At 36.1% G+C, this 21,515-nt stretch overlaps 1 protein-coding gene and 1 long non-coding RNA gene across 3 annotated transcripts; one reads left to right on the forward strand and one right to left on the reverse strand.

The window, feature by feature from the left end:
• The first annotated feature begins 5,008 nt into the window (after positions 1-5,008).
• LOC133860988 (receptor-like protein kinase HSL1) lies at positions 5,009-8,986 on the forward strand. Its single transcript, XM_062296678.1, has 2 exons — positions 5,009-7,635; positions 8,180-8,986. The coding sequence occupies exons 1-2, from the start codon at positions 5,061-5,063 to the stop codon at positions 8,572-8,574; spliced, it is 2,970 nt and encodes a 989-aa protein (XP_062152662.1). The 5' UTR covers positions 5,009-5,060; the 3' UTR covers positions 8,575-8,986.
• Positions 8,987-10,890: 1,904 nt separating this feature from the next.
• On the reverse strand, positions 10,891-16,165 carry LOC133859745 (uncharacterized). 2 transcript variants are annotated; one of them, XR_009898797.1, is made up of 5 exons: positions 16,052-16,165; positions 15,029-15,302; positions 11,812-11,845; positions 11,341-11,696; positions 10,891-11,224 (listed from the first exon to the last, which is right to left on the reverse strand). It is a non-coding gene; the product is annotated as an uncharacterized LOC133859745 (long non-coding RNA). The 2 variants fall into 2 exon arrangements; XR_009898796.1 differs by having other exon boundaries at positions 15,029-15,381; positions 16,052-16,145.
• Between the last annotated feature and the right edge of the window lie 5,350 nt (positions 16,166-21,515).

Genomic DNA, 21,515 nt, shown 5'->3' on the forward strand with positions numbered 1-21,515 from the left:
TATTTGATAGTGATAGTCCTTAGAATGATAATATATTCCATTTCTACACCTCGAGTAAAAGCTAAGAAAAGGGTCCATATACTGGTATAGGTGTCAAAACAGGAAAAGAAAGGGACATGGCACTTACAAGAGAGGAAAATGATAGGTAGGGGACAAATAACCGTCTACGGGAAACCGTCCCTTATATATTACTACTGTATTAGTAATTTTTTGTGTGAAACTTGTCGTACTGTGCCTGTGGGTTGTGGATTCGAATCTGTGGGTTGTTGGGTTTCGTTCGGAAAATTCGAGATATGTGCTTATTTGGAGAATCTATCAATAAAGAAAATGATACGGAAAACCGTCTCCTATATATCACTACTTTACAAGAGAGCCTTCCACCCAACCAAAACCACTTCTAGTTCATGTGTATTTTAAACATTTATCAAAATTGTTCCTTCTGTAAATCTGCCACTTAAAAGGCTAAAGAATTTTTTATCACATATTCAAATACAAGAATTCACATTCTTAACACATCAACATATTTTTGAAAATAATTGCAAAAAAAAAAAAAAAAATGGGGTAAAGGTTACCCGTGCATGGTAGAGGAATTTTCGCTGGTAGTGGTGGGGTTAGGGGCGGAGCTAGTCCCAAGGTTCTCCTAAAAAGAAAATTAAAATTTTATCCTTAAATTTTTTTTTTTTGTTTTGCCCCCCAATTTTTTTTTTTCAATTTTACCTTCCTAAATCTTAAATGCTGTAGCTCCGCCCCTGGGTGGAGCGGTTCTCCGACAACTTATCCCCATCCTTGTGAAGGTGATTCACAGGAAACCTCCACCCAATTCAAGAGAGGACCAGTCACTTGGGACTCTCCTACCCCAATGACCACTTCCTAGGGCAGGTCGCAGGGTATTCTCACCCATCCGACCTATTAGAGAACATTTTTCATGTACGAATACTAAAAAATAAAAATAATAATAAAAATAAAAATGGTTGATCTAAATTAGGAATGTAAAGTCAAAAAAGCAGCAACCACCACCTTGGGAGGTTTTCAATCACTAATAATTGTTTGAATATTATAGAGTAGAGTGGGCGTGGAATTCAGCAACCAGCATCCTTTTGAAGCAACTACAGCTGCCCGCCTTGCTTTGGGGGGAGACTTGTCAAACACACGTGTTTTAACTTTGGAGTTATTTTATCCTTCCAATCATGACCTAAACAAAAGTGATTTAAGAGCTGTGTTTTTTTAATTTCCAAATCCCACACATATTTTGATCATCAAAATTGAATTCAAAAAATGATTCCTCTTATACCAATTTTAGAAGAACTTAAAAAGGGGATGGAATTGATTTGTTGCTAAAATTATAAAATTGCTCAAATTATTATGCGTTAAATGGATCTACTCGAACGGACTTCTAACAAAATATTCTGTCTTAATTTGGCTAAAGCCAACTTCTAATAAATTTCTAACGAAATTTGTGCCAACTTCTAAGAGATTGCTTTGCATGCCTCGTCTATCGTACATCAGAATCATCCTCCCCTCAAAAAAAAAAAAGTTGCGGAGTGATCCTTATACTCACACTGCACAACAATAAAACAACATCAAGGCACAATTGAGTGGGGTCCATGTGTAGGCCCCACTCCATTTTGCCTTGGTGTTGTGTTATTGTTGTGTAGTGTGAGTGTTTTAATAATTTATCTTCTCTTAAACTATCATAAAATTGCAATGTACTTCTTTTGCCAAAAAAAAAAAAAAGCCATAAAATTTTTCAAAAAAAAAAAATGCTAATAAAATTGAGGAATCAAATTGAAGCCAAAATCATCCACAGAGATTTTTTTTTTTTTTTTTTTTTTTTTTTTTGAGTCAAATGAGTTTGGTTTTTATGGGTGAATTGTTAGACCAACTCATACCATTTTCTTTGAATCTGGTCCGTTGGTGGTAATTCCGTAGTGATACGGCAGATATGCGGTTCCCATTCTGTCTCTAAACAACCCCGTTTCCTTTTCCTTAGCGGCGCGGGCCCAAAAACGAACAAAAATAATAAACAAGAAACCTCTCTTTTCTCTGTTCAAACTCTCCGGCCTTCAAGTCCGGCCACCGGTCCCACCAATCGAATCTTAAATAATAAATCCCAACTTTTTTATTCTTTTTATTTCACTTTTTTGACCCGAGTGTGGACTCCGGGAGTGAAACGTTACCTCCTTCTAAATTGAACGGCAAATTATTCCATAAGAAACAAACACATTAAGATCTACATTCCTCAAATAAAAACAAAATATTTATTTTTCTTTGACTAAAAAAAGATATAAAGTTTTCACCTTTCAATTTACTTCGACCACTCAAATCATATTTCTCTATCCGAAGAAAAAATCTTCCTATCGAAAAGGGTTTGTTAATCTTGGCAGGGTTGAAGCAGGGTTGAAGATTCTGCAAAAGGCCATGCTCCTTATCAACACTAATTTGGTTCAAATTTTGTGCGGACAAATCATTGGCTTTGTTCAAGGTAGATAGGGTCAGGAAATTTTTGATTTATTTGGGATTGAAAATTCTCTTATTCCCGGTTAGGTTATTGTTTTTGGCTTAGCTATATCAGTTTTGAGTTTATTGTTGGGGAGCTCACCCCACTATTTTAATCTTGTAACCTTACTCTGTGAAATGAAGTTATATTTAAAAAAAAAAAAAAAATCATATTTCTCTCACAAAAATGATATATATATATATATATATATATATATATATGTTCGTTTGATAACACTTTTTAAAGGGTGCTTTTTTATTTTTAGTTGAAAAATGTTGTAATATGACGAAAAGGTAAAAATGCGTAATGCTATAAGGAGACTTAGAGTCTTATTTGTGTCATCTCAAACGTCACGTGACTTTAAAATTACCATTGGATCAAAATTCAATAATAATTTTAAAAAATTTAATGGTAATTTAAAAAGTCACATGACATTTGAGAGGATACAATACAGTCCTCTTTGTATAATTACTCAAGTAAAAATAGTTTTAACTATTTTTTTATAAATGTTTTTATTTAAACTTGTTTGTTAATATATATATATATATATAGTAACAAACAAAAAAACTTCTCTAAAAAGCGTTATTATACGAGGTCATTATATTTGGCTCACGGGCATTACATAACCATTCAAAAATCCATTTTTTGCTAATCCCTCCCTTCTTCAGCTCTTGAGAATTTCCTACCCATTTTGACTTTCCTAATCATATGCCCTAATTCATTTGAGCATTCACATTTGGTTTTTCAATCTCAATTTTCATCAAATTTTGAAAAACTACACCCCAAAATATTTTGAAACATTGTACTTCATTTGGAACAAAATGCTAAAGTGATTATTCATATACAAGGAATCATTGGAGCTTCTTCTTCTATTTTATTTTATTTTTTAATTCAAATCTTTTAATTTGAGCAAATAGAAAAAAATAATATTACTCTTCACACTTATTTGTTACACTTAAGTTACACGGCTTTGATGATATGTTTTAAGTGACTTTAATGTCAACCACTTAATAAAAACAAAAAGAGTAATGCTACTTACTCAATTCTCATTTCACTGAGTTGATGTAGTAGTATCCATCAGCCATTGGATCAACCTTTATTAAAAAAGAAAAAAAATTCAAGGTCCGATGTACAAGTTACATCAGCCTAATGGGATGAGAGTTTAATATTTAAGATTACCCAAATAAAAATGTGACCCATTTAAAACACAATATATACGATTATACGTCGGTGCGAGATAACTTTAATATATATATATATATATATATATATATATATATATATATATATATATATATATATATATATATATATATATATATATATATATATATATCCCTCTTTCTCTCATTCTCTTCTTTACCATCCCTCTTTCTCTCATTCTCTTCTTTACCATTCTATTCTTTATAAAGAATGAGAATAAATATTTGGGTTAAATACCCCAGAGATACCTGAGTTTTACGTGTTTTTAAATTTAGTACCTCAGTTTCATTTCGTATCACAGGTAGTACCTGAATTTGGAAGAAAAAAGCCCTAGGTAGTACCTGTCAGATTTCTCGTGGGAATTTCAACTTCTCGCCACGTGTCAACCGCTGAGATTGACATGTGGCACCACATAAAAAAAAATTAAAAATTAAAAATTAAAAAATTAAAAAAATGTTTAAAATTAAAAAAATAAAAAAAAAAAAATAAAAAAAAGAACCATGGGGGTGGCCGGCCACCCCCATTTTGGCCAAGGAGGTGGCCCAGCCACCCCTTTGGCTGGTCTGGGGTGGCCGAGCCACCCCCTTGGCCGGTCTGGGGTGGCCGAACCACCCCCTAGGGCCAAAACCCTTCAAATTTTTTTTTTTTTTTTTTTCAACTGTGGGGTGGCCGAACCACCCCCTAGGGCCAAAACCCTTTAATTTTTTATTTTTTATTTTTTTTTTTCAACTGTGAGGTGGCCGAACCACCCCCCAGACCGGCCAAGGGGGTGGCCGGCCACCCCCATGGTGGCCAAGGAGCCACCCTTTTTTTTTTTTTTTTTTTAGTTATTTTTTTAATTTTAATCATTTTTTTAAATTTTAAATTTTAAATTTTTTTTTTGGTGTCACGTGTCAACCTCAGCGGTTGACACGTGGCGAGAAGTTGAAATTTGGACGAGAAATTTGACAATGATTTTTTCTTCCAAATTTAGGTACTACCTGTGATACGAAATGAAACTGAGGTACTAAATTTAAAAACACGTAAAACTCAAGTACCTCTGAGGTATTTAACCCTAAATATTTTAATAGAATAAAAGAAAAAGTATACATATCTTTATCTTTTTTTAAATTACAACTTAATTGTCAATTTTCCTATCAAATTATTAATTATGTGGATTTTTTTTCTCTCAAACCACTGAGACTAGTCAATATTTCGGTGAAAAAAAACAAGTAAAGTGGAAGTTTCGCTTCGTGTCATCCGAGTAGGCCCCACCTTTTCTTCTCCCTTCCCTTCTACAAAAATCCCACACTCCACACAACTAAACCAAACCAAACTCAACTCAACTCAACTGAATCTCTCTCTCTCTCTCTCTCTCGCAATGTTTCCACTACTACTCTTCCTCCTCCTCCTCTCAGTCTCTCCTCCGGCGACTCAGTCTCTGAACCAAGACGGCCTTTTTCTGCAGCAAGTCAAGCGCAGTCTCTCCGACCCGACCGACTCTCTCGCCTCCTGGAACGACCGCGACGACACACCATGCAGCTGGAGCGGCATCACCTGCAAAAACGTCAGCGTCACCTCCGTCAACCTCTCCAACTTTCTGCTCGCCGGGACGTTCCCGACCATCCTCTGCCGCCTCCCCTCTCTCTCCTACCTCTCTCTCTACGACAACCTCATCAACTCCACCCTCCCCCCCGATCTCTCCGCGTGTAAAGACCTCCAGTACCTCAATCTGTCGCAGAACCTCCTCGTGGGCCGCATCCCGGAGACCCTCTCTCAAATCCAGAATCTCCGGTCTTTGGACCTCTCCGGGAACAACTTTTCCGGCGAGATTCCTCCGAGTTTCGGAGAGTTTCGGCATCTCGAAACGCTCAACCTGATTGAGAACCTTCTGAACGGTTCGATACCCATTTCTCTCGGCAACATTTCGAGTCTGAAGGAGCTTATGCTTGCTTACAACCCGCTCTCGCCGAGTCCGATACCGAGTGAACTCGGCAACCTGACGAGTCTCGAGGTGCTATGGCTCGCTAGGTGTAACCTCGTGGGTCAGATTCCGCCGAGTCTTGGCGGCCTGACTCGCCTGACAAACCTCGATTTATCTTTGAACCGACTCACTGGGTCAATCCCGAGCTCGATCACAAAGTTGAAAAGTCTAGTCCAGCTTGAGCTATATAACAACTCGCTTTCTGGCGAGTTGCCGTCGGGGACGTCGAACATGACATCGTTGTTGAGGCTCGACGCGTCGATGAACGAGTTGACTGGGACGATTCCGGGGGAGTTGTGTGGCTTGTCCCTCGAGTCACTGAACCTGTACGAGAATCGCTTCGAAGGGTCTCTACACGAGAACATAACTCGGTCAGCAAAGTTGAACGAACTCAAGCTCTTCAACAACAAACTCAGTGGCCCATTACCGAGTCAACTCGGCAGGAACTCGCCGTTGCAGTACGTTGACCTTTCGTACAATGGATTTACCGGTCAAATTCCAACCCATTTGTGTGAAAAGGGTGTGTTGGAAGACCTCCTTTTGATATACAATTCGTTTTCCGGGAAAATTCCTGAGAGTCTGGGAAAATGCCAGAGCTTAGGCCGGGTTCGGTTGAAGCACAATAAGCTTTCGGGCACAGTTCCTGAAACATTCTGGGGATTACCCCATGTCTATTTGCTTGAGCTTGAAGACAATTCGCTGTCTGGAAACATTGCTACAACGATTTCCGGTGCACATAATCTGTCTTTGTTGTCGATTTCCAAAAACCTGTTTTCAGGGTTGATACCTGAGGAGATAGGGGCGCTGAGCAATCTTGTTGAGTTTTCGGGTAGCGAAAATAGGCTTACAGGTCGAATTCCGGGGAGTATTGTGAAGTTGAGTGAATTGGGCAAGCTTGATCTTCGTGATAATGAGCTTTCTGGGGAGATTCCGGTGGGAATTCGAGCTTGGAGGAAGCTCAATGAGCTTAGTTTGGCGAACAATACGTTATCCGGCGAAATCCCAGGTGAAATTGGGAGCTTGCCGGTGCTTAATTATCTTGATCTTTCTGGGAACCTCTTTTCCGGGAAAATCCCACTGGAATTGCAAAATCTGAAGCTCAATTTGCTCAACTTATCGGATAACAGGCTGTCCGGTGACCTCCCTCCTCTTTATGCTAATAAAAATTACAGGAGTAGCTTCGTCGGCAATCCGGGCTTGTGTGGCGACCTTCCTGATCTTTGTCCTAGCGTAGGTGGAAGAAGCAAGAACCAGGGCAGTTTGTGGATTCTTCGATCCATCTTTATGCTCGCCGGCGTTGTTTTTGTTGTTGGTGTCGTATGGTTGTATTGCAAGTATCGGACATTCAAGAAGAACAAGAAAGGAATTGCTATGTCCAAGTGGAGGTCGTTCCACAAGCTTGGTTTCAGCGAATTTGAAATTATCGATACCCTCAATGAAGAGAATGTGATCGGGACCGGAGCTTCCGGGAAGGTTTACAAGGTTGTGCTTAGCAATGGGGAGGTGGTGGCGGTGAAGAAGCTATGGGGAGGAGCGAAGAAGGAGGATGGCAGTGCTACTGATTCGGAGAGAGATGGGTTCGAAGCTGAAGTTGAAACGTTGGGGAAGATCAGGCACAAGAATATTGTGAGGCTATGGTGTTGCTATGACACCGGCGATTGCAAGCTTCTGGTCTATGAATTCATGCCCAATGGAAGCTTGGGGGATTTGCTGCATAGCGGCAAGGGAGGGTCGTTGAATTGGCCGACAAGGTATAAGATTGCTCTCGACGCGGCTGAAGGGCTGTCGTATTTGCATCATGATTGTGTTCCTCCCATTGTTCATAGGGACGTGAAATCAAACAACATATTGTTGGATGGAGAGTTGAGAGCCAGAGTTGCAGATTTCGGAGTTGCTAAGGCTGTTGCAGCAGCCAGCAAAGGGGTGGAAGCCATGTCTGGCATCGCAGGCTCCTGTGGTTACATTGCTCCAGGTTTGTTAGCATATTCTGTAACCTTTTTTTTTTTTTTCTTTTAATTTTTTTTTTTTTTATTTTCACCTATTATGTGTTGTTGGTGTCAATTCTAGTAACGGTAACTATAGTGTTGCGTGTATAGTTTGAGTCATGTCGATGCATGAATATAAAACTGTATAGGTCAATTATAATTTGGCTCATGTAATTAAACGGGTCAGACTCCTTATACCTAATATGTCAATTTAGTATTGAGTTCATATCAAGTTCAGGTCATAAGTATAAAATTATATAGGTAATCCCTAATCTGATCAATTTAATTAAACGGGTCAGATTATTTAACCATAATTTGCTACTTTTGTGTTGAGTTCGTGTTAAATTTGGGTTGAGTCCAGGTCGTAAGTATAAGACTATATAGATAAACTCAAATCCGATCTATTTAATTAAACGGGTTAAACTCATCACCCTAACTCACTAATTTCGTATTGTATAAAAGAATTAACAGTCTAAATTTATGTGATTAGCTTATTTCTAATTAACCTGCTTTGATTTGAAACTGATGCAGAATATGCTTACACGCTTCATGTGAATGAGAAGAGCGACATATACAGTTTCGGAGTGGTGATTTTGGAGTTGGTGACAGGAAGGTTCCCAGTTGATCCAGAATTCGGAGAAAAAGACTTGGTGAAATGGGTGTACACCACCGTGGACCAGAAGGGAGTCGACCATGTAATCGACACCAAACTGGGTTCTGAGTACAAGGAAGAGATCAGCAAAGTTGTCGACATCGGCCTTCTTTGCACCAGCCCGCTTCCAATCAACCGCCCGTCGATGCGGAAGGTGGTTAAGTTGCTCCAGGAGGCAGGGGCAGAGAGCAGGTCCAAGATGGTGGCTAAGAAGGATGGGAAGCTCTCCCCTTATTACTATGAAGAGGCCTCTGATCAAGGAGCTAGGGTTTAAAGAATGAGACACTTTCGCTCCCCTCCCGCACTTTAAGTGCACTCTCTCCCTAACGTGGCAGTGAAAAGAAAATTATCATGTAATATTGTAATTTTCACTATTACGTAAGAAAGCGTGTGTATAAAATTTCATTTATCGGAGTTCTGGTATCCTTATGATGCCTGCTTGCTTTCATGGGGGGTAAGGTATTGATTGCACTGATGAGAGAGAGAGAGAGAGAGAGTTTCACTTGAAAATGATAGCATAGGGCCCAAGATTAGGACGTTAATGGGTGTAGCCATTAAATTTATCTAGCAGCGTAGTTGCTGGTTCCTCCTTTATTAGGTGTGATTGTAACATGCAACTGTGAAAAATATCAGAATAGGGGACATATTTTCCCTGTTAGCTAAGGCAGTGATCCTCTATTTAAGAACTGTCCTTGTGCTGTGGTCGCTTTCCATCCTTAATTAGGCGATTGGACCTTGCAAATGTAAGAAATGTCAAAAATGAATACCTGCTTCCCGTATCAACAGCTGTGAGATTCTTCTTTTAAAAAAAGTAATACTATTTGGTAGCCCGAAAATTGAAATAATGTAACAATGAAAATTAATTTTTTTTTTTTTTTTTTTTTTTTTTTTGACATTCTAACGGCTAATTATAAATGAAAGCTGATTGTCTTTGGTGGCCGCCCTTCGTTGGAGGGCCACTGATTTAGCATAGTGCCTTTGTCTTTCTCCATCGGCAGCACTGTATAGTCCATAGGGGAGTGGTACAATTTTTTCCTTTTGAAAATGACAAGAATGGTCCAAATTTTGACTAAACAGGCAATAAATTGTAGACCCAGAAGCTTTTTGTTTGGACATTTTGGTTGGCAATAAATGGAGTAGAGAGTCTAGAGACTATCGATACTTTATTACTTTGTTTCAAATGGTCTGTGCCACGTGGCAGAGGGCCAGCACTGGGTTCAACTTTGTCCATCTAGGGTAAATAAAGTTTGACAGTCCATCAAAACGAAATTACATCTCACATCAATCTCTTTTTAACATTTTTTTTAATCACATCAATTACTTTTTAACAACCATTTTCATTTTTTCTTAAAAAAATCAAAATTTTATTTTCACTTTATACCACACCAATCATTTTTTATTACTATTAAAAAAATAAAAAATAAAAAACCTCAAAAAAATATATCCAATAAATTATTTTACCATTTCAACAAATCAACAAAACTTTTCCCATTGAATCCTGTTATAGCTCTCATTTTCTAGAGTCTTTTTTAGGGTTAATGTTTGCCGGGGAATGAGGTTCCACACTTCCCCCCCCACGTGGTGGTGCCTCCTAGCCTTTTTAAAGTGTTTTTTTGTTCCTCCATGGTGTGTAATAGTAGAGGTAGATTTTTCTTAGCCATTAGGGCTGTGGAGCTTTTGTTCCCCCCAGTAAACTCGATGGTGGCTATCCTTCTCCGATTCTTTACAGGGCTTTGGAGTTTTTTTTTTGATGATAGGAGGTTCATCTTGAGACGTCCAATGGAGAGTTGTTATCGTTCTTGTCACTGGTCGAGCGTTTTGGCTGGACTTCATTTTTTCCTCTATTTTGACGCCATATCTATGCTTTTCTATCGACTTTTGAGAGACACGCGCCACTCAGATGGGTCCACCGTCGTTTCCTAATCCTATCGTCGTTTGCATCGACCGTGTAGGTTACCGATGACCGGCGCGTGGCCATCATGTGCCTGGAAGGTCTTCTTCTTGAGCAGCGCGTGATGGTCACGCTTCGCCTTTTTTCGCCGTGCAAGGTGGTGCCCGGAGACAAGGAGGCCAATTTGCTATTTTGGTAGCTCTGGGGGTGGCGCATGCCGTACGCGCGCTAGATTTCGGCGATGACAGTGTCCTTATTGCCAAATTCGGTTGATTTTTCTGTTAGATGTATTTGTGTATTTGTACACCCTTGTTTTTGTTCACAGTTTACATTTGTAATGAGCTGCAAATTACTTAGGCATTTTAGGTGGTTTGTAAGCTAGACCAGGCCCCTCATTTTTAGTTGGGTTGTGCTTCAGTCTAAAGAGATGACCCAATTGTTTGTTCATGTAATTTTAGTTTGTTGCTTAGATAGCTACTTTAACCTAAATTTATTCCTAGCTTAGTAATTAAGGATTCTTTATCTCTACTCACTACCTTGGGCCCACAGGCATGTGGTTGACTAGTTGCAGCTTTCGGGTTGGTTGTTTGCCTTTGGGCTGTTGTATTTGCCTTTGGGCTTGTTATCAATGGAAGTTCTAGATCCCGTTAAAAAAAAAAAACTAAAGGCATAACTAGAAGACAATTTACAAAGAAAGAGTTGATCAAAACTGAGGCTTTGGCTGCCATAGTTGGCAGTCACCTGGTTCCTGTGTATCAAAAATTTACAAATTACAATGAAGCAAATTAATTCTGATGACGTGCTACTTTAAATTTACAGGCAGATTTGAAAGAACCCAACTCACAAAAAATTGGCAGAAATGATATGTAGATGAGAGAGGATTAAGAATAGACATCAGTTAGAACCTCCAGATGACACTTTCTATATCTGGAAAGTATACCTATTTGTTAGCAGTGAACATCCAACAGCCATTTTATCTTCAGAACAGTGTTTCAAGCAGTTTTGGGGAAGACGAATCCGCCACAGATTTAAACTGCAACAACTAGTTTCATTAGAGGACTCTAGAAAAAACTCTAAAAGCAGTCAAAGATACTAAGCTGCAAAATAAACCATGCATGAGTTCTTCTGTGTATTTGTTCAATTTATTACCTTCTCTTGCCTGGACTTCATGCGCATAGCACTCGGATGAAACCCATTGGTTTTCAGCTGTAAATCTTGTATGGCAAGAACTATGGTTTTCAACTCTGATGTCTTGCAGGAGGAATAGTGTTCTAGAGTTGGAAATGAAGTCATATTTCTGGTGTATATTTTAGTACACAAAAAGTAAACAAATGAAGAACAGAAAAAATGTGAACCCATGGATGATTCGACTGATCTAAGGTCCATCTGGCAAGAAACACAACAGATGCAGCTATGGCAGAAGGAAGGAAATTCAAGAAGCCATAGTCAATTAACGTTAGTTCAGCTAGATAGTTGGCCAAGTACTCCAGTTCAAGACTAGGGTCCTGCAAATTTTCAATTAGATATGTAAAAGTTAGTTTTCACTGTTTCAAATTCAAATTTAAAAAGCATAGCACTTCCCAAACGAAGGCCAGGAATGACTTCAACCAACGACGTTACCTTGTAAGAAGCTTGTGCTGCTCGAAGAAATCTCCTGAAAACAAGAATTTACAGAAGTGCATTAGGAATTTGAAATACAGACCAAAGCTATAAGTATTGTAGATCGCACCACCGGATAAGATAAAGTAACTCAAAAAAAATTTGTGGTAGGTGCAAATAGTTTAAAGCCATGACACCTCAATATTTGAATTTCCAGTTCCAATACCTGTCAATACTGATAAAGTCTATTGAGTCTTACTTTTCTACAAAAGGCACCTTAAAAGAAGAGGTTTGTTCAAGACTTATAAAGCCCACAATCCAGACATAGCTTGACAATGTGAGACTCTTAACACACCCCCTCACGTGTAGCACTATTGTCCAAACACGTGTACAATAGGATGAAAGGTTCAACATTGTCCAAGGCCCTGAAGTTCTGATACCATGATAAAGTCCATTGAGCCTTACTTTTCCACAAAAGGCACCTTAACGGAAGATGTTTGCTCAAGACTTATAAAGTCCACAATCCAGACATAGCTTGACAATGTGAGACTCTTAACACGCCCCTTCACGTGTAGCACTAGTGTCCAAACTAGGGTTGGCAATTCGGGTTCACGGGTCGGGCTCGTGTCAACCCGACTGACCCGATTACATAAACGGGTCTGACACGAACCCGACCCGATTATTAATCGGGTTGTGACACGTGACCCGAACACGACCCGATTAATAATTGGGTAACCCGAACACGACCCTACAAACACGATTAATAAACGTGTCACCCGTTTGCCCGACACAACCCGACCCGACACGGCATCAATTTCACTGTTTTCACATGTTTCAATCTTCAATTTTAGTTTTTACCTTCAATTTTTTTTTTAATCGGGTAATAATCGTGTTGGCGGGTCAACCCGCGTAATCGGGTTATAATCGTGTTGGCGGGTAATCGTGTTGGCGGGTCAACCCGCGTAATCGGGTTATAATCGTGTTAGCGGGTCAACCCGCGTAATCGGGTTATAATCGTGTTGGCGGGTCAACCAAACGCGAACCCGATTATAACAAACCCAAACCCGATTTTTTCGTGTCGTGTTCGTGCCGGGTTCGCGGGTCGTGTCAAAAATTGCCAACCCTAGTCCAAACACGTGTACAATAGGATGAAAGGCTCAACATTGTCCAAGGCCCTGAAGTTCTGATACCATGATAAAGTCCATTGAGCCTTACTTTTCCACAAGGCACCTTAACGGAAGATGTTTGCTCAAGACTTACAAAGCCTACAACCCAGGCATGGCTTGGTAATGTGGGACTCTTAACAAATACTCTATTCAGGATCACAACAAAAAAGATTTTGGCAAACAAAGAACAGAAAACCATAGGAATGTTACTAAACACCTTGCACAGCTTTTCGGCATGCTAAAAATTCTGATACTTAAAAAAAAGAGCATCTCTTCATAAGTCACATTGGACTGAAATATCTAAATCTATACGAATTCAAGAATATAACCTGGCCATAAAAGTGAAGCAACTAGATATCTTCACAAATTAAAGTGAATAAAAAAGTTCTTAAATTAGGCTTTCCAAAGTCACTTCCCAGTAACAGATCACTCTTCTATGCCACATAGCTAAGTTGATGGTTTCAATAACCAAGTGTACTCTTAACTACCATTTTAAAAAATCTAGCCCCAAGGTGTTAAAAGTATTATGTAATCACCAAAAAGAAGCTCTATATATATAAAAGTATTTGAGGTTGATTCCAAATTCAAGCCGACATGAAATCCTTAATGTCTTCTACCCGTTTTCTTCCCTTCATTCTCTCTTCTTTTTTCCAACTCTATCCAATTATTGCAGCTTTTTTTTTTTTTTTGATAAGTCCAATTATTGCAGTATATCAGCATTATAAGAGGAATTATCTCCAAACAGATGTATTGGAAAATAAGATTTCTTATATCTGGAGGTAATAATAATCCTCGTGGAGAAATTATGTCTAATACTGTTGATGAAATAAACTGAGGTCTAGATGAATTTGAATATATGGAAGACGTAACTCTAGATGGTAGACAAATTATATTATAATTGGTCAACATGCATCTACAATACATACCTCAGCAACACGAAAATTACTATATATATATATATATATATATATATCAGGAGCATAGACACTGCACAATAGAGATTCCTTGTAATCTGCATCAATGTCAATAATATCTGGGTTGCTTGAAAAGTCACCTTTAACTGATGTAACCATTTAAACAAAAATGTTATTGCGTGCTAAAAACAGCTATATATGACAGAATAAAAGACGAATATTATTTTTAACCAAGAACCCATATGCATCAAGTTTATGATATCATCAATATTCTAAAAGAAACCAAACCTACTAAAACATTAAATGGCTAATTCTGTAGCTTGAAACATAGATACTGGTGGCAAAAGAACAAGCATGCAAGCAACATCAATATATGGTGATAGCAAAATTCAAATTATCACACTCAACAAAGTTCCTACTAAGTGGGCGTATGAACAATAAATGATGGTAAGAAATTGTAAAGAAAAAATGCAAAATATTAGGAGAAAAGGTTCATATAATTCTTTCTCAAATTAGGTTCAAAACCCAATTTTACTCGTAGATTAAGTTGATTTAAGTATTATTTTCAGTTAAGACCAAAGTTCTCCCCAAATGGTCTACGCTTTCTTCAAGACCTTGGAACTTCAAATGATCATATGTAAACATATAACTTTGATTAATTTCTATTTAAATTTTTTTACTTATTTAAGCTCTTAAAGTTGTGATTTAAAATGATCTTACTATATATAGGGTGTTTAATTATTTTTATAAGTGATTCAATCTTATGAAAAATGTGCAGAGGGGCGCAACCAAATTGTATAGGAGGTATACAAGAGGAATAGACTAGAATGAGGAGGAAGAAGAACACAGTTCCAAAAATTCTAAGAAAATTTATATATATGGTGTTTATTTTTTAAGTGCACTCTATGATTGGTTGCTATTATTGGCTGAAAAAAGGTATATTATGTTTGAATTGATTCTCATTCATCGTATTTAATGCATAATCTACTACTGAAAGAATTCAAAATTGATATCATCTTTTGTGGCTCAAGCTATCAGAAATTCACTAACATTCAAGCTCCCAAACTTGGAAATATAAATGAATTGTCAAAGTTCGTCATTATTTCTTTGGAAAAATGAAGAGAAGATGAGAACAGAGATCATGAACAAAATATTAACCTCAATTTTTGAAGCATTCCAGGGCCTTAGATATGAGCATTTGCTGCGAACATTGACGACATCCTGAAGCACAGCCCTCCTCTTGCTGAATGCTTGGAGAATTGTGGTTGTTATTGTCCAAGTATGACCCTAAGGTTTGTTTAGGACTATTTTGTATTGGAGATTTTAAAGGGGGCAATCCCCCAGATGCAAGAACAGTAAGCTCTTTGCCCTTAGCTGTAAACAGATTTTCTTTCCCCATGTATAGAACCCTCAGATAAGAACAGCACAAAGCCTTAAATTGAAACAATTTAAAAAAAAAAAAAAAAAAAAAAAAAGTAAGTTAGAGAGCAAACCAGAGAGGCAAAAAAAACCTGCAGAAAAACAGATTGAGAAACAACTTGTATTAATCTTGTCAATACCAATATTAGTATTTAGAGCACCCCATTAGCAATAGAAACATTCCTGAGAAGAAAATATCATGGAGTCTGTCGGGAATGCAATTTAACGAAGAACTATCTCTAGTCCAAACTCATGATAAGCAAATACATCAAAGAGTTGTCAAGTTCCTAATTGATGCTTCCTTGCAGTCACATCAAGCACTTTTCATATCAGTCAAAAACTCGAAAAATGCAAAATGAAATTACAAAGAAGAAAACGCATACACCAAAAACTATAACAGAGAAAAAAAAGTATGATCCCAAGGAAAATAAAAATCCAAGTCATTGACTTCTAAATTGTTGCACCAGGTCTACTACAGGGGAAACTTTTCGGGTCCATATTTCTGAAAAAAAATAAAAAAAATCCAAGATTCAAATTTTTTGAATACTTTTATTTTCCCACATTTTCTTACCAACCAAACAGAGGGTCCACGCCCTAGAACTTCAAGAATCGGGCAAAACGGCAACAAACATATTAGACCCTAGTCGATATATGATGAAATTAACCATCAAACACCGAAGATCCAAATTCAGAGAAACATAACAAACAAGAAAAACACATACGACATAAATTCACATATATAAGCTTACGCATGAATCCTACCTGAATTGATCTTCTACGCTCCTCCGGGGGACAAAAATGAGAGTTCCGAGAGCAGGCGAGAGCGAGAGTGTGAGCGAGAGAGAGTTAAGGTGCGTTTTTGGGATTGAGATTTTGTACAAAGTGCAATTTTATATCAAAATGTAGAAAATTGCTTTTTGTAAGTTGCAGGTAACAGAGTGATTTTTTTTTTTTTTTTTTTTTAAAATGCACAATTTTAAATGTTAATTTGTGTTTTTAAAGGCTTAGGGTGCGTTTGAGATTGCGATTTCGTAGAGAAAAAGTGCGATTTTAAATCAAATTGCAGAAAATGAACTGTTTGAAAACTGGGTTTTTAAAAAATTACGATTTAAAAACGTAAAAAAATGCTTATTCAAATCGCAAGCAATGTAGTGCTTTTTTAAAAATGCAGTATTTTATAAGGCTAACTTGCAATTTTAAAGGTCAAACTGCGATTTTGTCAAACGCTTAACTGCATTTTTAAAAATCACTTTTTAAAATCGCTATTTTTAAATCGCAAACCCAAACGGACCCTTAACTGGGTTTCTAAAAAATCACTTTTTCAAATCGCATATTTTAAAATCGTATTTTTTGAAATCGCAAATCCAAACGGACCCAGTCTGTGCCCATTCAGCTTTTGTAACCGCCTTTTGCGGATCTTTGAGAGGACCGAATCACTTGTTTAACCAATTTCCTACTATTTGTAATTATTTCTACATTGTTTAGTTTATTTTGAGTTTGTTGTTGGGGAGTCCACTCCATTTTTACTTTTAAGATCATCCATTCCTTCTTCCTTTCGAATCAGGAGTGGAAATGATCCTCCTTTATAGCCCTTATCTAAATTAATTAAAAAAATATTTAAAAAAAAAAAAAGAAAAAGAGATGGTGGAACTTTAAAAGATATAGGTGAATTGGTTTTAGAAACATTTTATTGGAAGTGCATAACTTGGCCAAGCAGGCCATAAGTAAATAAAACAGATCCTTCTCATTTCAAATCATCCATTTAGTGTATTTAAGAGGGGTAAAATGGTCAATTTTTTTTGGGACCATTTTACCCCTCTTAAATACACTAAATAGATAAATACTCTCCATTTTATTTGAAATATAGATTAATTTCCCTTTAATACACAGTAAATTTTATTATGTAAGATATATTTTTTTTGAAACATTTGTTTATTTATTAGATATTCTTTTTCTTTTTTTTTCGTAGATATTTCCAAATTGTAAGTCTCTAAGTCAACTTACGAAGAATAATAGTTTCAAGGATGTTTATTTTCTTTCAATCGTTTTGATATTCTATTGAATCCCCAAAACTTTTGATGCCCTCATAATTTTACGTTCTTTTTAGAAGAATATGTTTTATAACGTGTTTTTGAGGGCGTTTTTTGTTTTTAGTTTCAAAAAGTTTTTATGCCCTGATATAAAAGATAAAAATAATTTAAATGTTTAGTTTTTTTTTTTTTTTTTTGTTTGTTAATGTATTTATTTTGAAAACGTAAAATAAAAGACAAGAAAAAAAACCAAATTTTTTAACAAATATAACTGTAAATGTTTGATGAAGATTATATCCGTTTGATTAAGGATCCTGTCTTACCCACTCATTAGTTTGGGTGTTTAATTTTTGAAATCTGAATTCAATTATTATTTTGTGCGCAAATTTCGAGATAAAATAATGTTGAAAAAGATGTTTGGATGGTTTAGCTTTCTGATATAAAATTAGAAAAAATTGAATAAAATCTAATTTATTTTTGAAAAATTGCAAGTATCGAAACACCCGAACACTATAACAAGTAAAAAAAAATTTCCATTTGCATCCAAACATACAACTTTATCAATTGGTGTCAAAGTCCATGTTCGTTCTTTAGGGTGCGTTTGGGATTGCGATTTTGTAGACAATAAGTGCGATTTTAAACCAAATAGCAAAACATAAATCATTTGGGAATTGCGTATGTATTTAAAAATTGCGATTTGAAAACGCAGAAAATCTGTTTTTTCAAATCCTAGGTAAGATGATTTTTTTTGAAAATGCAAAATTTTAAAGGCTAATTTGTAATTTTAAAAGCTAAACTGTAATTTTGCCAAAGTCTTAACTGTGCCTTTAAAAATCATTTTTTCTTTTCAAATCGTACATTTTAAAATCGTGATTTTAAATCACACTCTTTAAAATCACAAACCCAAACGAACCCTTATACCACTTCATCGGTGTTTGGGAGGCCATCATAGAAAAAAGTGTATAAACATGACAACATCTTAGAATTATCCCAACAAATCAAAGTGTTAACCCAACAAATTGTTGCACAGATAGTTTTGAGGTAACATTGAGAATGATGAAAACGTTGATTAAGTTCGTTGGATAGATGGAGATTTTTCATTGATCTTAATTATGATGTTTACTCCGATGATAGTAATCTCGTACAAGTAAACTCTTTCCTTACTAGCCCTAAGCAATTAGACTCAAACCATAGATCCTAGTTGGCCAAGAGGATCAGCCAGCCATTTGTTCAAAGAGCAAAGGGGCAAGCGTCGTTGTGGATAACTATTCTGCCACCTCATCTCAACTGTCATGATTTTTTTAGTAAAGAATTAGGCAATGGCTACGCCTGACCAGAGTCGTGCCATATCAGCAGACGACACTGGCTACAAACCATGCACGGGGATTAAATACTCCACGTAAACAAGGGAAGACAATCACTCTAGGTGCACACTCATCATATCCTATTGTTATTACTGTTTCGTTTGTTTCGGCGTAAAATGATTTCTGAAAAATGATTTTCGTATTTTTCGGTGTTTGAAAGCAAAAATAATGGTCAACCGAAAAATGATTTTTGTTTGACCAAAAATGTTTAATAAATTTCGAAAAATGATTTATACTTTTTAAAAGCGTAAATCATTTTCTGTAGATGATAGATGTAGTCGACTCTCTTTTAAACAACGCAGTCAACTTTTACGTTCAAACAGTTGACTATTGCCGAATTTCGGCCAGTCAGATTCCGACTCCGGTCGATGCCGGGATCCGACAAATTAGGTCGGAATCCGGCGACGTCCGGCAGATATCGCCGGATTTCGGGGATACGTGCCAGATTCCGGCCGGAGCAGCCGGATCTCCGGCTATCTGGCCGGATCCAGTCGTTTTGGCTGAATCTCCGGCCAGATGGCCGGAAACTGGCCAGGACGGCCGGCATCCGGTCAACTGGCCGGAATCCGGCCGTTTTCGCCAGATTCCGGCGACTTTTGCCGGAATTTGTATATTGCAAATATAAAAAAATATTTTTATATTAATATTTTTTATTTTGTGAATAAAATTTAATTTTTTTAAATTAATATGATTAAATAAAAATATAAAAAATATTTGTTCCGTACGCGTCAAACACCAAAAAATAATTTCGACGGAAAATATTTTTCTGAAAAATGACTTCCCTGAAACTATTTTACGTCGGAAACCATTTTACACCGAAACAAACGGAGCATATATATTCATTTCCTTTCGAAAAAATTCATTTCTAACTTGAGTATCGGAGTTATTCCAACCGAAATTCCCGTCAAGTCTCACATTTCTCTCTTACAGACATTCTCGGTCGGGAGTTGGTTGTGTGATCAAGTGCATCAGCAAAAATTGTTAAAAAAATTAGATGCATATAAAGAATTTGAATATTGTTTATCACGCAAACTTAAAAGAGTTATTGAGCACAAATTTATAAGGTACAAGTTTTTATGGGTTGATGAAGACTTGGGAGCTATTTCTTTATGTGCGATTAAGACTAATGGGCGGATTATGTATATATATTTAGCTGATTTTTTCGTTTGTAATAATTATGTTTTAAAAATAGAATTGATTTTGTGTCTACCATGAACATGAAAGAAAATCATAATGATATAGGAATATAAAAGTAATAGCGAAATAATACAAAATAGAAACAAGAGGTTTTACGTGATTCGATTTATGACTTACGTTAATAGTGGAATAATAAAAAATAGAGACAAAAAATTTTATGTGGTTTGATCTATAACTTACGTTTACAAGATAAAGTTTAAAGAATTACATTATATATACTCTTATTTACGTTCTTAATTAAATTCTTTAATTTCAGGTTATTTAATATCTTCAAATTCTTAAATTTAAAATAATCTAATTTTTATTAAAGATAATATAATTATCATAAAATCTCTAATAATTCAAATATACTCTAACAAAACGACCTTTCTTATTTGATCTCTCAACAATTTTGGAAGCAACATAAGTATTGACAGTTTTTATTCTTGGTATTTTGTCTACGATGATCAGCAAAAGTTTGAGAAAGAATGTTGTCGTTTTGTTTGATGGTTGCCTTTTCTAGGTGCTTCTTTCACCGTTTATGTTCAGTGGATAATGATCCTTATGGTATGTGCAAGTGTCATACTTTATGTCACATCCGATTGAAGAGTCGTTAATTATGATTTTTTTTTTTTTAATTATTTGAAGACTTTTTCTTTCTTCCTGATTAATTATTTCAAGACTTAATTACACCCTTACAAAAAAACTTGACGGATTAGACTGAAAATGTTGAGGTAAAGATTGTCATCATGGCTGTTTTGGTGTTGAATTTTTAAAATTAAAATTAAAATTTTATTTTATTTATGGATTTTAAGATTTGATTTAAAAAAAAAAATTGAATAAAATATAATTTGATTTTTAAAAAAAAAAATTAATATTTTTTAATTATTTTGGTGAGTAAACAATGCATCACTATTCTTGGTGAGTACTATACCATAAGCTATGATGACTTATTTTTTTATTTTTTATTATATATATATATATATACACACACACAAAATGAAATCACTACAATGACATGACGATTAGTCATTTTTTTTTTTTTTTAAAAAAAAATAACGATTAGTTATTAAGCCAATTTAATGTACACATCTCATAATATGTACCTAACACATCCAAAATAATAAACGATGCAGTGAAAACTATTATCATAAACTAAGAAATATTAATTACAACTTCAAAGTCATACATCTATCTATCTGTTTAGGATTTAATTAAAATATTAATTACATTAAAGAATGGTTATATAAAATAAGTGTCACATACGACACAAGTCATATACAAAATATCTACAAAAAGCGAACTATCAGAGTCCGACATACATACGACTTAATGCGAAGAGCCTCAATCGTAGTATCTCAAATACAACGCCACAGGGTCCTCATTGACGTCTGCAGTACCTGCAACCAAAGCATTAATATCTACACGATCGTGGTGGTAACCACATTAGCATAGGTGAAAGTATGAGTTCACCAACTCAGTAGTATAAAACATACTGGGTTTTCACAATGAGCCAGTCCTTTTATTCCTACTATACGTTTACAATAACAGCTACTACCAACATGATGTTTATGTTTTTAAAACGTTTCGTAGCTGATAAGAATAAACACGAGCGCTTATAACAGGATAAATCTTACTACATTATACACTTATACA

The sequence above is a fragment of the Alnus glutinosa genome, chromosome 2 (assembly GCF_958979055.1).
Source record: "Alnus glutinosa chromosome 2, dhAlnGlut1.1, whole genome shotgun sequence".
In the NCBI taxonomy this organism is placed as follows: Eukaryota; Viridiplantae; Streptophyta; class Magnoliopsida; order Fagales; family Betulaceae; genus Alnus; species Alnus glutinosa.

Excerpts from the sequence above, each read along its gene's own strand:
- LOC133860988 (XM_062296678.1), top strand. The coding sequence starts at position 5,061 with ATGTTTCCACTACTACTCTTCCTCCTCCTCCTCTCAGTCTCTCCTCCG. Across the intron at positions 7,636-8,179 it reads CTGTGGTTACATTGCTCCAG|AATATGCTTACACGCTTCAT; the intron begins GTTTGTTAGCAT and ends AAACTGATGCAG.